The 15,861-nt window shown below is 37.5% G+C and overlaps 1 protein-coding gene across 1 annotated transcript; it reads right to left on the bottom strand.

Moving 5' to 3' along the window:
* Positions 1-1,181: 1,181 nt before the first annotated feature.
* Positions 1,182-2,319, bottom strand: LOC121986930 (transcription factor bHLH95-like). Its single transcript, XM_042540854.1, has 3 exons — positions 1,993-2,319; positions 1,369-1,824; positions 1,182-1,289 (listed from the first exon to the last, which is right to left on the bottom strand). Exons 1-3 carry the CDS (start codon positions 2,317-2,319, stop codon positions 1,182-1,184), a joined length of 891 nt encoding a protein of 296 aa, XP_042396788.1.
* Positions 2,320-15,861: the final 13,542 nt, after the last annotated feature.

The following is a 15,861-nucleotide window of genomic DNA, read 5'->3' as shown; positions in this document are numbered from 1 at the left end:
AGGAGGACTCAGACTTCAATCGAGCCAGGAGGACTCGGGCTTCAATTGAGCCGGAAGGACTCGAAATCCGATCAGACAAAAGATCCGATCGGATGGAGTACTCGGTCAGTCATGCTAACCCCGAGTACTGATCCCTTTTTAACTTTAACTGACACATCAACTAATCTTCTTGACTTCGACCCTAAGTTCAGGGGGCCACCTTATTCTTCGTATCAACTACCTTCATCACGCTACCTAAAAATATTTGGTGACAAACGATTGGCTGACAGTCTTTCAAGTACTAGATCGCTTGACTACACCTCCATGATATAAGTATTACATCGCCTCGTAATATAAAATCGCACACAATGGTGTCTTGCATGCGTGAATGAAACGTATAGAATTGATTGATCTTCCATTTGGAACTCTAACCAATAGATCAATAGACATGTTTACCAATTCTCTCGTTGCTCCTCGTCTACACTTCATTTGCTTTAAACTAAATCTAGTCACTAATAGAGCTATGTAAAATAGTGATAAATAAAAAAATATATCATGTTAGTCAATATATATTTTCCCTCATTTGTTCACTCCCCTCCCCTATGAGCTTAATGAGCTTTTCTTCCAACATTTAATTCTCATCCCCAAGTTGCCAATGGCAATCCTCCTTTGTCGCAAGCGAGGATCAATCAAGCCTCGGGAATAAGGCCAAGTATTTAGAACTTGATTAGGCGAAAAAGAGGAGATGAATCAAATGAGGAATGTAAATGATGCTAGTTATATCTTTTCCTTTATCAAAAAAAGAACAATGATAAAAATCAATATATGTGCATGCTTGTATCTACCTTTTTTTTTATGTGTATATATGGTAGAAGAGAGTTGAGATAATCATCATATTTTTCAACGAGGGAGCTAGAATCAAAATAAATTTCTCTGGCTACCTACTCTCTCACACACATTCTTCTTTTCTCTTGCCGTAGATCCGAGCGACAACTTCTCCTTAATGTCGTAGGCCCTCGGACTAGCCCGAGTAAACTAACACGTGGCCCCGCCCTTGTTTCCATTGTGACTCATTGATGTAATTGGATGCAATTGTTGATAATTAAGATAATAGAAAACATATTCCAACAGTGATTGCCTTCACAAAACTAAAAACCCTAGCTGTAATTACATATATCAGAACAATAAATATATATATAAAGTTAATGGTTTGGTGATGTTGAAAGCCAAATGATCATCTCGCCGACGGCCAACTTGTATATCTCTTCGTTCATCAACGTCTCCGGGAGCTGGCCACCGGCATCACTTGCCTGCGATTGGTCAATCGATCCTTGAAACAAAGCTTAATTAAAAGGATATGCACATCATGAATGAATTCTAGGAACATACACGAGCATGGATCATGATCATGGTTCTGAAGAAGTCGGCGGAGACGGAGGCGGAGAGGAGGTCGAGTTTGTGCTTCTCCATTACGGCAGCAACGGTGGAGAGGACGCTCGGCTTCTTGGGTGCGCTGATGCAGATGAATGCGTCGTCGCCGCTCACGCTCAGCACCACATTGGGCGACGACCAAGTCTGCAGGGACTGCGCGGGGAACCGGGCGGCAGCCGTCGCCGGCGAAGGAGAGTTGGTCGGGAAGTAGCTCTTGCCTTGCTCGGCCAAGAAGGCTTCCCTGCTGACTGCGGTGGAGGCCGTTTGGTCGGAGCCTGCAGCAGCAGGAGGTGGCGGCGGCGGCCGCCCCTGGCTGTGGAGATGCTCGAGCTTCTGTTTCTCGAGCTTCTCGAGCTTCTGCTGCAGCGCTTGGATGTGCTTCACTGCCTCATCTACAATCGTAGATTTGTCTGCCTAAAAATACACACACACCATGCGTCGACAATTTTAATCAACTTGATTTGTTATAAACCATCACATTAACCAATCTATTTTGCATGCAAATCGAGATCAAGGCTCATATTAAAAGAGTTTCATGCATGAAGAAGAAGAAGAGATCATGATTGATAAGCTTTTGAGTACTTTAGCAGGTAAGTGGGGGAGGAGGGCGTGGAGGCTGGAGAACATGTTCCTCATCTTCTTCCTCCTCTCCCTCTCTGTCCATATGTGTATCTCATGCTCCGGCTCCCCACCGCCGCTCTTCCCTGCTTCCTGGCGGTCCCTGGAGGTGGAGGAGCCAGATCGAGGCCGCTTCAGTCCGGCCGAAGACGACGAGATGGAGACGAATCCGGTGGCGGCGGCGTCTGCATCAGGGCTGTAGTCCCTGTTCCATTGCTGCAGGGCGTGACTCCAGGTGTCGACGCTCAGCTCCCCGCCGGTCTCGCTCACTGCATGGGCAGCTTGAGACATGAGAAGAAGAAGAAGAAGAAGAAGAAGAAGAAGAAGGGAGAAAGATGAGGAAGGGAGGAGAGGAAGAGGAGATTTAAGAAAGGGAGGAGAGGCGGTGGCGAGATTGGAAGTTTGCAGTAGGTGGTGCAAGGAAGGGCAGAGGAAGAGAAAAAGTGGGGTAAGAAGCTCCCAAACTATAATCATAAGACAGGGCCGTTATTTTGCTTCCGACAAATTAAAAAACGGATGCCAGCCGTATCGGAGTCAAAATTCCTATTTTGCCCTTACCTTCTTCTTTTCTTTTATTTTCCCCCTATTTATATCATTAATTATATTTATTCATATAATATATATATAGAAACTCTTTGATATGTAATATACAATTATATATATATAATATTTATATTGTTTAATTTGGAAATCCTTAATGTGTAGATTATAAAAATATGAATATTATAAAGATGTATCATAATTGGTGTATTATAAAGATCTTTATGAGTGTTTTTAAAGGTACTTTATTTTTATTGTAAAATAATGCCGTTTGTAATTAATGAGCTTGCTTGACAGCAGTTATGATTTTTTTTCGTTTTTAAAAGAATATGTTTAATGACTTGTATGTATAGTTAATCCTAGATTAATTGTAATAGAGGTTCCTATTTTATTCATTTATATATAATACTTGGCTATCCATTTTGATTTAATCATCCAAGAGATGCTTCGCCTAATTTTTTATGCTAAATTTATACCTTGTCATTTAAAAAAAAAAAAAATCAGACCGGAACTCTTTCCTTCTTTCGTTGTAACCTTTCGGTCAAATTCTATATTTTCACCCAAAAAATTCTATTATTTCACTCAAACAATATTCATTTTCTAAATCGTAGGCTGAGTTACAGACGCTATTTATGATGGGTTGTGTGATCTTGTTCTTCAATCATTTTAAACTGGTAAATTTCATAAAAACACATTCATTTGTGCTCTTTGAAATATGTTCAGTCATTTATGCCTTCGTGATTAATTTTGGACAATTTAAGTCTATGTAGTAATTTTGATCAAAACTATTATAAGTATCCAAACTAGTCAAATTTTATAAACAAACACTCATTTGTTTGCTTAAACATATTCAATCATTCTAGACCTTCATTTTTTAATTTTGGGTAGTGTAGGTTCGTGTAGTAGTTTTGACTAAAATTGTTATATGAAGTTAAACGACCTAAAATTTATAAATGGGAACATTGTTGTTCTCTTGGAACTTGTTGAGTCATTCTATGCCCATTTTTTTTCAATTTCATTAGCTTTAAGTTCAATTCATATGATAGTTTGATCAAAATTGCTATATGGACATAAAATTGACTAATTATCATGAAGGCCTCATATATATTGTGTTCCAATTACTATGAAGGTTGCATGAAACCATTCTTTATCTTCTTTTTTTTCAAAAAAAAAAAAAATAGAATGGTTTAGATCCATGTAATAAGTTTAGCCAAAACTAGTGACATGTACCTAAATTATCTAAAACTCAAATATGATCTTATGCTTTTTAAAGTCCTTGAAATCATTATATGAAATGTTTTGGCTAAAACTGCTCCCCTCTATTGTCTCCTTTAGAGCTCTTGGAGTCATTTAATGTTATTGGTTCTTCCATTTGAGTCCCTAAAGACGATGTAGCAATTTTAGCTAAAATTTTTATATAAAGCTAAACTCTCCAAATCTCAAACTTGAGCCCTTATTTTGTATTCTTTAGCAGAAAAAAAAATTCAAAATAAAAAAATTAGGTGCTTACGAAATGTGTTGTGTAAGAGGTGTGGGATAACAAAAACACACTCTCTCTACCACACACCCCATGAGCACCTTAAATTTTTTTTTTGTCAACGCAAAATGTGATTGACATAATCAGGAGTTTAAAAAATAAACAAACTAAAGTGCTATATATATATATATATATATATACATAATCAGGAGTTTAAAAAATAAACAAACTAAAGTGCTATATATATATATATATATATAACGCATAAGAGCTAGAGGGGGAAAAGTGAATAGCTCGCTTCACTTCTTTGAACTTGATTTACAGCAAAAATTTGAAGTTAAGAATTTTCACAATGCTAACATTTAGATTTTACTCGGTATCTACCTCATTGAAGTGATTAATCCAAGGGTCCACTTCTCACACTCACAGCTCCATTATGAATGTCTTATTCTAGAAAACTTTTCTAAGATAGAGAAGTTCCATACAAGCTCAAGCACAAAAATACATCAAGAAATACAAAATACACAAGCAAATACAATCGAAAATGATTTTACAATGAATAATCTTTCTTACTTGTTCTCTTATTGCTAGGAAATGCCTCTTGGTGGCTGAAAATGCAGTATCACTTTTTCCTCAACTTCCCAAGAATTGGCATTAGCTTTCTGTTCATGAAATCCTCTTTTCTAGGATTTCTCTTGGGCTAAAAAATGCCTCCCATTCAATTATCCTAACCCCTAATTGATTCACATCAGATCGACCATTCAAAACCTGTAGAGCAGTTCTTTTTCACCTAACCAATCGATTGGTGAGTCATGTCAATCAATTGGTTAGACTCTAATTGATTACCCCAGTCGATTCTATTACTTTATGTTCTCTTGTGAAAATGGCTTCAATCGATTAGTCTAACCAATTGATAATGTTTAATTGATTAGACCAATCGATTCGATAAACTTCTATTTACTCACAAAACTCCTGCCAATCGATCTCCTCAATTGATTTAGAATCCTTCTGTTCATAGAGAAACTACTGTCAATCACAAGGATGAATTGAATATGTCAATCGATTCAGTAACTTTCTGTTTTCTCACGAAACAACTATTAAGACACTTTGGGTGTTATATATATATATATATATATATATATATATATATATATATATATATATATATATAATTTCAATATAGGAGATAATAGGAATGCAACCTATTAAAATTGACCTAATTAAATTTATTGAGAAAAATAATAACATTATAAATGGTAATTAATAGAAAAATAAGTCTATATAAATTAAGAGTAATTATAGGAATTTTTTTGAAATTTCTTGGAATTTAAAAATAAATATTTAGATATTTTTTGGGGATAAATGGGTTAAGCTTTTCTAAAGCCTGTTTTGAATACTCATTTAAGTTGGGAGTGCTTAAGTATAAAACCTAGGTTTTTGGTAATCAAACCCTAAGTTCAATTACCGCCCTTCCTCCCCATACGTGCGACAACGGCAAACACGCTCTACGACGTCGCCTTTGAGCTGACCGTTAGTATCGCTCCTTCGCCCTGGCGACCGGCCGACGCAGGAGCCACGTCCCTCTCCTCTCTGCGTGTTGACCGTCGGCATAACCTCTTGTCATGTGAGCAGCGACGCATGCACCTCCTTGCTGCTTTATCGTTGCACGGGTTGCTCTGCCCATGCGAAGAACCGTCCGCTATGCCAATGGCTTCCGACTGCACCTTGCTTTCTCTTCTTTGCATCTTACAACAAACGTCGAGCTTAAGGGAATGCAAACAAGCCTCCACCTAGATCATGTCTAGGTCGAGACCATCATGGTCGAAAGCTGGCTCCCATCTTTCCCGTAGCACCTATGTCGTGAGCATGACTATCGGCGTAGCCCTCTGCCCTTGCGAGCAATAGCATGGCACCACCCTGCTGTCCGACCACCGCATCATCCACTACCTCCACTAGTGATGCCGACAAGCCCCACCAGCTATCCCTAGTGGCGTCATCCCTGTTCAGGTTCCGTCAAACCAAAGAAATTAATTAAGGATTTGAGTTCGAAGTTGACTTTGGGACTTGAAGATGATTTGGATGAGCTGCAATAGAGGTGGGTAAATTCTTCTTGTCTTTTGCAAGCTTTGATTATAGTGCATGATTGTTTACTATCATGTTTTGATTAGGTCGCAATTACTTGCTTGAAATATGTTCTATATTGCTCCTGAGTTAGATACATTATTGTTTATCCTTATACTTTAATCTATTGCTGATAGCTATGCAGTCTTGGTTGTTATTCATGATTAGGTTTATATATATGCATGAGAGTACTAGACCATAGTCTAGTTGTAGGCTTATGTTTATGCATTTATATTATAGTATAGTTATGTACTTAAGCTCGTGCCTGCAGGGTATTGATATTATATGTAGTATATTGTATATTTGTGAGGGCATATATGTTAGTGAGAGACCTATACTTGATGGAAATCACTCCCTAACAGAGGAGTAGCATATTCCACTAGGTTTTTCTCTTTGGATTAACTCCTAGGATTACTTGATCTTGACCCCGTTGTTTATTATATTTGTGATGATACCATGGAATTAGTTGAGATATTAATATTAGATGACTAGTATTCTCTTGATGAGATTGGTTGACTAGTATTTTAAGGACCTGATTGCCTATTTTCTTCCTGTATTTGAGTAGGATTATATCGCAGTATAGGATACCGAGTATCCAAGTAGATTCTTACTTGTTATATAGGTTTATGCACTACAACAAAAATGTTAAAAGACAATGGATTTTATCCGTTGTCGTAAGCCCTTGAAAAACATTGTAATTGACTGTATTGTTAAAAGTAGGGGCAACGACAACGGTTTTAAACTGTTGTCTTTGAATGAAACAACAACAGTTTTACAACGGTTTAAAACTGTTGTCTTTGAATGAAAAGACAACGGTTTAAAACTGTTGTTGTTTAGAGCACTTTTAATAACATTGCTAGTTACAACAGTTTTTGGGGTTACGACAACAGTTTTTAACTGTTATCTTTGAGGGCGATAGACAACAACAACGGTTTTAAACCATTGTCTTTTAAATTATTATCTTTTAATACCAATGTATATATCATACTTCAATATAAATATATAATAAATAATCATAATCACAAAAGAAAGAATATTCTCCACATCAATGTCATTCAAAATGTTACTTATACAAGAATTACACTCACAAAAGAAGAAACATGTCTCATATTCAAATAAAACTTATCCCAATATAAATAAACAAATAAACTTCATTTACAACTAATGAACAATAGCTAGAAGACTAGACACTTGTGATGGTGGTTCATGCCAAGTAGGATTGTACTTAATTATTGTCAACCCAAGTCACATCACAATATTTAACTTGTAGGATTTCATTGGACTCCTCTTTCTCACTTGTTGATTCTTCCATGTCAGCCTTTTCCAACATTGTTGATCATCAGTTCCATAATAAATCCAATCCTTAATATGTAGTCCTCATCAACTTCACAGAGTAACTCTTCACTCCCTGTTTCAGAGAGTTCAACACAATTACATTAGAAAACTTAAAATAGCATGCAGGGAAACACACTAAGTTTGCTGATGATTTTGCTAAAGGGAATGCCATCAGAAATAGGTGAGGAAAAGTTGTGCCAATACATGCACCGTCAATGTCTTATTAGAGTTAAATAAATATGTAATGATTTGATAAATGAGCAATCTCTGTGTATGTATTAAACCAGAATCTAATGTTGCGTGGAAAACCAGGCAAGTATATGTATCAAAAATATCAGAAAAATGCAGCTTCTGACTGAATAAGGACTGAGTATTTCATAGGATATACCAAAGAAACTAATATGCTAAGTAATTTTCTCCTAGTACATGAAAATTGGAACATGCTATTGTACCAATTCTTGATTGAGTGTGGAGTACCAAAATGCAAATTCTACCAGATGCCACAATACACATGCAATACAGTTTGCAAACAAAATTAAGATAAAATATTTGGTAGCTTCACCATCTATATTATCTATCATCCAACAAAGTAACTTTTTCAATAAGTTCATAGAATATTTCAAAAGCTATTGATTGACAACAATTCAAGGGGAAATCTAACATGTAAGTATAGTTATATAAAGAAGCTATTGTAAAACTTGCTTGAGTCAAATTGCTAACTTGGATATTAAACCTTTGAATGACTGCAATAATGTCCCTCTTTGGCACTGTTGTTTCTTCAATAAGCCTACTTGTTATATATGTATTTAAATACACACTTTAAAATGTAAACAATGTTAAATAAGGTTCAATGCATTATAAACCAAAAATTATAAAAAGTATGAGGTAAAAAAAAAATTGAACAACAAACCATAAATCTTAAATGAGTTTCATATACTAAATAAACTCCATTTAGAAGCTACTACTTGATTAAAGGATAAACTTTCTAGTCTTATTGAAAGTACAGGCTCAACTTGCAACCTTAATCAACTGATTCAAGCAATAGCAGATACAACTTGATCAACAATTATTATCTCAAAGGAGGGATCAAGGGATTCTCAGATAAATCTGTTGTAGCATTGAGAAAACTAAGCTCTAATAGGTCTTGTTTCGCCATCAAGTTTCTGGAAACAAAATAAAGTCATTAGTGTATTTAAGAAAACAAAGATTTCTAATCTACTCATCTGTCAAGCACCCAAGAGATATGAGCTTCATCAAGACTAATAATTTGTGAATAAAGTCAATAGGAGATGAAGGACTAAGATTAAGGGCACTTTCAAAGAGGAACAATTGTAACGTCAAGCAGAGAGAAAAATATAGAATTAAGTATTCAAATTATACAGTAGCCCAGCACAAGTGACACAATAAACTTCTTCCAAGACAACTAAGATATTAATAGACTTATTTTGCACTCATTTCTATCTCAAGAATGTTCTATTAAGAGGAAAAAAGCTAAACTAGATGCAAACTAACCTTTCCATTCGACATTGCAAGTATTTCTTTGATAGGTGCTTGCATTTTTCTGATTGGCAATCAAAAGATTTGAGACAAGCAATGTACTCTTTTTTCACCTGTGTAAAAAATATTGGATTCTTGTATAATAAACATACTTGAGAATCTGCATAAGTAATCAAATAAATATGAACATATTTGCATAATGAACATACTTGCAATCTTCACATGGAAAAGAAGTCAGAGTAGTAATGTTCAAGAGAATAAGCAAGCATTTTGGGCATGGAACTATGCTAAATCTATTAATTCCAAAAAATAGAGCCAAATCTATTATTTTCATAATGTATGATGGAATTCCACCAATTATAGTAACTAAATAAGAACAAGATGAGTTGAGCTAGAACAAAGTCAACCGTTTGACACAATCAGGTTAGCAAACCTAACAAACTGTCTTATTTGAGACAATCAACAACCACTCAAGTAAATCAGAAATATAACAAACCTCTACACTGCTTTTCCTGTAAAGGACTGAAAGCACTGTTTTAATCAAAGATCACTGCACTTAGAGTAAGATAAATTGGAACTAGATTAGATCAGGTTAGACAAAAGTTAAGTATATTATGATAGTGCAAACTTTTACCATTAGAGAAGATAATGAAAAGTTGATAATTTTTACGATTTCTTCGGGTCCAAATACAAACTACAACAAGGGAAAAAGCAGAAAGGAAAAGAGATAATCTTGAGCTGCAGATGTAATTCCTTTATTCATCAGCCTCTTCATCCTATTCATCGTTCAACAATATTTTATTTATAGAGACATAATGTGGAAAATAACTTCTTTTTTTATTATTATTAGATTTCAAACCTCTTCTTCATCATCCTCATCATCATCATTCACCTTGGATTTTGACTTGTCAGATTCCTCGCCTTCTTCTTCTTCTTCTTCTTCTTCTTCTTCTTCTTCTGCGGCAGCATGACTTCCTCCTCCTCCACCAGACTATGAGCCAGATAAAGGTGAATGATTAAGTGATTTGATACTGGAGTTGTTCCACAAAAAATGGTGAGTTTGTGATCAGTACCTGTCCTTTGTTGTAGGCAGCCATGGTTTTGGTGTAATCGACTTTGAGCTTTACTGCCTTGACTATGTATGGAGCTTTCTCCTGCAAAGGAGAGTTTGTTAAAGGTTGTTCGCTTGAATTAGAAAATCATGTGTTTCTATTGATTACTTACTTCTTCCGTCAAAGATTTCCACTTGTCTCCTCCAGCTAGCAACCTGTTCGGATCAAATTGATGCATTCATTATGGTGGTAAAAAATCAAAGAGAGAAAAAAAAAATAGTTATGGAGTAGAAAGATCTGTAGGGGAAAGGAAGAGGAAAACTAACCGCTACGACCGACTTGTTATTAGGGTTCTTTTCCTTGAACGTCTTCCGAAATTCTTCCCTGCCAAGCTAATTGAGTGAGCAACGACGTACAAAGAAGGGTAAAGCAAATCGATGAGCCGATAAGAGAGGATCTCACATGAAGACGAAGAAGGCACTCTGAGGCCTCTTGGGCGTGTTGGGATCCTTGCCAGCTTTGGACTTCCTTGGCTTCTTCGCCGCCCGTTCCGATCCCTTCTTCACCAAAAGCCTTTAGAGAGAAGAAAACAAGCGTCCAATCCCCCCAAAATCAAACATTTTCAACACCGATCGATCTGCTAAGAACATTAAAAGGTGAAACAGAATCTCACTTAGTATGAATTTTCTTGGAAGTGTCAGTCTTTGATTTCTCCCTCTTCATGACGAGATTTGCAGCAAAGATGATCATATTCGTCCAGAAAAGTAAAAAAAAAAACACACACACACACACACAAATCACATAAATCATGAGAAATTGTAAATTTTAGCTTGAGATTAGGGTTCTACGGTGTAGGAGAGGAGGAGCGATCAATCGATGGGATGTGGAGGCAAAAGCGAAGAGGATCAGAAGAGAAGGTGAGGAGGGGTTCACCGGCATAGATGGGGTCGCCAGTGTGAAGAGATCAAGAAAGAAAAACGCAAAGTAGGTGAAGAGATCATAAGTTGGTGAAGGTAAAGGAGGAGAATGCGGTGGCAAAAAATTTTGGGGAGAGGGAAAAGAAAAAACACGGCGGCAAAATATGGTGAAGGGGGGAAAACAGCGAAGGGAAAAAAAACAACGATATTCAACAAAGCTTAATAGACAACGATTTTCAAAAATCATTGTCGTAATCCCCTAAAAAAAGCACACATAGACAGTAATTTTTAAAAACTGTTGTCGTAGCCTTTAAAAATCATTGTCATAGCCCCAAAAAAGCATAAATAGACAACGATTTTTAAAACCATTGTCGTAGGCCAAAATAACTACTAAAAGACAACAGTTTTTGTTAAAATCGTTGTTAAAAAGCAAAAAATAATGATTTGGTATAAAACCATTGTCGTTTGAGTGTTGTTGAATGAGGATTTTCTTGTAGTGATGCCTATACATTTGTAAGATAATACCATAGTGTAGTATTTTGAGTATCCTACTAGACCCATGGTTAGTACATCTTGTCGATCATTGTCTCCCATTCGTGGTTGAGAGAGTCGTCAGCAACTGTTAGTATACCCTGTCGACCACTATCTCTCATTTGTGGTTGAGAGAGTCGTCAGCGACCGTTAGTATATCCTGTCAACCATTGTCTCCCATTGATGGTTGAGAGAGTTGTCAGTGATCATGATATATATATATGACTGCCCATGAGATCATTCGTGGTAGCGAGTTCGCGTGCAGTCTGTAGCTAGACAGCTATATATATACCTTGTCTGCCCACAAGACCATTAGTGGTAACGAGTTCACCCATAGATTGTAACTATTTACTTATCCTGCCTGCCTATAAGATCATTCATGGTAGTGAGTTCGCCTGCAGACAGTGACTATTTGTTTACACTAACTGTCCACGGGACCATCCGTGGTAGAGCATTTCTCCTGCAGCCAGTATTTATTATGTGCTTGCTATATGTCGGTCATGTATTTGTTTGTACAGGTTTGGGTGTACTATATGTACTCCCGATTTATGGGTTATGTTGGATGATCGGTGGCCGGCTTGAAGGGGGGTTGGATAGCTAGGTCACCCCCAAATTAATTTCTTCTCTACAATACGTTAGTTTGCGCAAGCGGAAATATAGAAACTAAAAACAAAGAAACACAAACGAGAATACAAACGCTAACACGCTCGATGTAACGTGGTTCGGAGATTGCTTGCTCCTACTCCACGACGTGTCCTTGAGGTGGATGAACCCTTGATCCTTTGGTGGATCAGTCCCCGGCAATCTCCGGCTAAAGCTTCTCCTTCTCGGTGGAGCAAACCTCTCACAAGAGCACTCTTCCTCTTTACAAGATGGAGTTAGAATTAGGAGGAAGAGAGTTGGCTTGGAAGCTTTGGGCAAGATTCAGAAGGTTTACAATGAGTATCAGTAACCTACTCAATGCCCCAAAGCTCCCCTTAAGTAAGAGGAAAGAGTTGATCATCAATCAACTCAAACCCTGACACCAGTCGACTGGTCCATGCACCAGTCGACTGGTGCTAGCCGTTAGGCAACACCAACGGCTCTCTTTAGAGCCCGTTTTCTGCCAACGGTCATGTACCAGTCGACTGGTCTTAGGACCAGTCGACAAGCACAGAATGCTTCTGTGCATTCTGTGAAGCTGGATCAGTCGACTGGTCCCATGACCAGTCGACTGGTCCCAGTACATTCACTCCTCTCATCCTTTCCGGAGTTGCCTTTGAAGTCCTCTTCCTCGGCCTTCGTCCCTCAGATGCATCCGAGCCCGCGGCTCCTCTCCGTGCCATCCTTCACGCTGCCTTGAAGTCCACTTCCTTCGGCCCCACTCCATTGCTCCTCGTCCGTGCGGTCCCTCGGATGTCTTCCACACCATCCTTCACCGACTCAACGATCCGAGCCCTTGGATGAGCTTCCCACACTTGGCCGCACCAAGTTCTCATGTGTTCCACAAAGTCCTGCAAGACTCAAACACATATCAAATACATATGAAAGCCTAACTTAAACTCTTTGACACACACATCAAAACCTAGGTCGATTGCACCAACAATCTCCCCCTTTTTGATGTGTGGCAATATGTTTAAGTTAGGCATCAATAACAACTTTGAAAAGTACAAGCAATATGTAAATATGAAGCATAAAACCCAAGCTCCCCCTTAACACATGCTCTCAATCTTAATTTTCAAAGATTGGCACCCAAGTAGATTTCTAACTTAAACCTACCCATTTCTCCCCCTTTGACACCATCAAAAATATTGTACCAGACACTGGTATCAGTTCCAACCAAATTTGAACCAAAAATTTGATTTTAAGGACCAACAGAATGCTGAAAGGCTGGTACCAGTCGACTGGTATCTGCACCAGTCGACTGGCACAAACTGAACATCAATTTCAGCCTATGGCAGCCAACTTCAGAAATCCATAAAAAATTCCAGAAAATTCGAAAAATCATGAAATTTTGAACACATATTTCTTATAATATTCTTTAACTAAGAAAAATATGTTTTCATGAAAAGTCAACCTATTTTAAAATTTTTGACCAAGTTTCAAAAATATCGAAAACATGCAAGTTTGTATCAATTTCAAGCTCAGTTTTGAAATCATATGTTTTAAAATAGCTAGACCACAGTAAATAAAACATAGAATTGTTTTCAAAACATTTGAAATGTCCAACTATGATCTATGGGCAAGATGTCCATTAATTAAACATTTGCTTTCCCCATAGTTGGTCTATGATCACTAAAAATTGATACATTTCATAACTCATCAAAATGCCATAAGCATATGTGAATTATTTGTATCATCCTAATATCTCACATTCATGGTTAGAAAATAATACAAATCATTGTGAGATAAAGGTAACCTCTACTTAGCCCTTTTGATCATAAATCTCTATCAAGGCTAAGCCCTCCCCCTTAAGGTCTCAAGTCAACCATTTAGGAAAAATTTGAATTATTGACTTCCATGGTTGACTTGCCATAAAATCCTCTAACCCTTGAGAATTGATTTTGGTACCCAATAGAAATTCTTTCTAATTGGGTTGACCAAGTACTCTTTGGGGATCCATTTCCTATCTATGGTCTTTGTTTTGGATTGCCCCCTAGCAAGTAGACAATGATAGGTCTTTTCATTATTTTGTTCATTGTATCCTATCCCATTTTTCTTAAAACTTGCCCTTTGGCTCCCAATGATCATATTTAGGGTTTTAGAGCCAATTTCAAATTTCCTAAGGGCATTGGTAAGATATTCTACCCTTTCCCTTAATTTCCTATTTTCCTCTTCTAAACATGAGTCATTTGAACTTGTAGAGGAAGCATGCAAATCACTATCCTTAGAACACATTGATTCTAATTTTTCATTTAACATGCAAATTTCATTTCTTAAGGACTTGTTCTTCCTTTTTGCCTTAAATAAATCATCATTTGTACTTGAAATAATCTTAACTAAAATATGGGGTGGAAGATTATGTACCTCACTTACCGATAAGTCCGAATCCGATGATTGACCTCCCCCTTCACTTGAGCTCCCCTCTTCATCTTCACTTGAGCTCCTTCCTTCTTCTTGTTCGGATGAGGTGGAGGCTACATCATCAATCCCCATGAGAGCAAAATTGACTATGTGATGCTCTTCTTCTTCCTCCGATGAAGATGAAGGATCATCCCATGTTGCTTTTAGGTTTTGAGCCTTCTTCCCCTTTTCTTTTGTCTTCTCCTTCTTCTTCTTCCCTTCCTTCTTTTTCAAGAGAGGACAATCATCTCTTATATGTCCTTCTCCTTGGCAATTGTAGCAAATTATCTTCCTTGTTCTACTTTTGCTTCTTGAGCTTTTCCTATCATGAGATTTGTTAGATGAAAATTTTCTAAAAGCTCTTCTCATTTTCCTTACCATATACGCCTCTTGATCACTATCAATTGAGGCGCTCGATTCTTCGGAGTCGGAGGATGGTGGGGATGAACACTTCTTCTTCTTACCCTTTCCCTTGTTTGCCACAAGGGCTACTCCTCTTGATTTATTTACTTCTCCCTCTAATCCCTCAACTCTTGTTTCATGAAGCTCCATTGTTGAGAAGAGTTCATCTAGAGAGGATTTCTCTAGGTCCTTTGATATGTAGTATGTATCTACAATGGAACTCCAAGTTGTGGATCTTGGAAAAGCATTTAGGGCTTTCGTAATCACGTCTCGATTTGAAAGTGTCTCACCTACACTTGTTAGTCCATTAATAATCTCCTTGATTTTACAATGTAAAATTGATACCTTTTCTCCTTTCTCAAGCTTGATGTTATTGAGTTGAGTTCGAAGGAGGTCTCTTCTTGCTAATTTCGCTTCCGATGTTCCTTCATGAAGCTCCACTAGCTTTTCCCATAACTCCTTAGCGCTTGAGTAGGTTCCAACCCGTGTTATTTCTTGTTGAGGAAGGACACTTTGTAGATGATGTATGGCTTTAGCATTTGCTAAATGTTCTTCCCTTTGCTTCTTGGTCCACCTTGTTTTCTCAAGTAGCTTATTGTCTTGATCCCTAGGCACTTCGAAACCATTTTCCATGATTAGCATTATGTCAAAATCGGTTTCGAAGAATACCTCCATTCTCCTCTTCCACCAAGAGAAGTCTCCTTCGAATTTGGGTGGATGAATGTTTGAGCCGGCCATTTGATGATGTTGTTCTTCTTGGCGATTAGTCCGTTGAAGAGCTTCCTTGCTCTGATACCAATTGTTGGATGATCGGTGGCCGGCTTGAAGGGGGGTTGGATAGCTAGGCCACCCCCAAATTAATTTCTTCTCTACAATACGTTAGTTTGCGCAAGCGGAAATATAGAAACTAAAAACAAAG

Source organism: Zingiber officinale, chromosome 5B (assembly GCF_018446385.1).
Source record: "Zingiber officinale cultivar Zhangliang chromosome 5B, Zo_v1.1, whole genome shotgun sequence".
Classification (NCBI taxonomy): domain Eukaryota; kingdom Viridiplantae; phylum Streptophyta; class Magnoliopsida; order Zingiberales; family Zingiberaceae; genus Zingiber; species Zingiber officinale.
This window is presented reverse-complemented; position numbering and strand designations above follow the sequence as displayed.

Bases quoted from the DNA above. Each gene is read 5' to 3' on its own strand.
- LOC121986930 (XM_042540854.1), bottom strand. From the start codon at position 2,319: ATGTCTCAAGCTGCCCATGCAGTGAGCGAGACCGGCGGGGAGCTGAGC. The intron at 1,825-1,992 runs GTACTCAAAAGC...GTGTATTTTTAG, and splicing joins TCCCCCACTTACCTGCTAAA to GCAGACAAATCTACGATTGT. The intron at 1,290-1,368 runs GTATGTTCCTAG...GACCAATCGCAG, and splicing joins TGATCATGATCCATGCTCGT to GCAAGTGATGCCGGTGGCCA.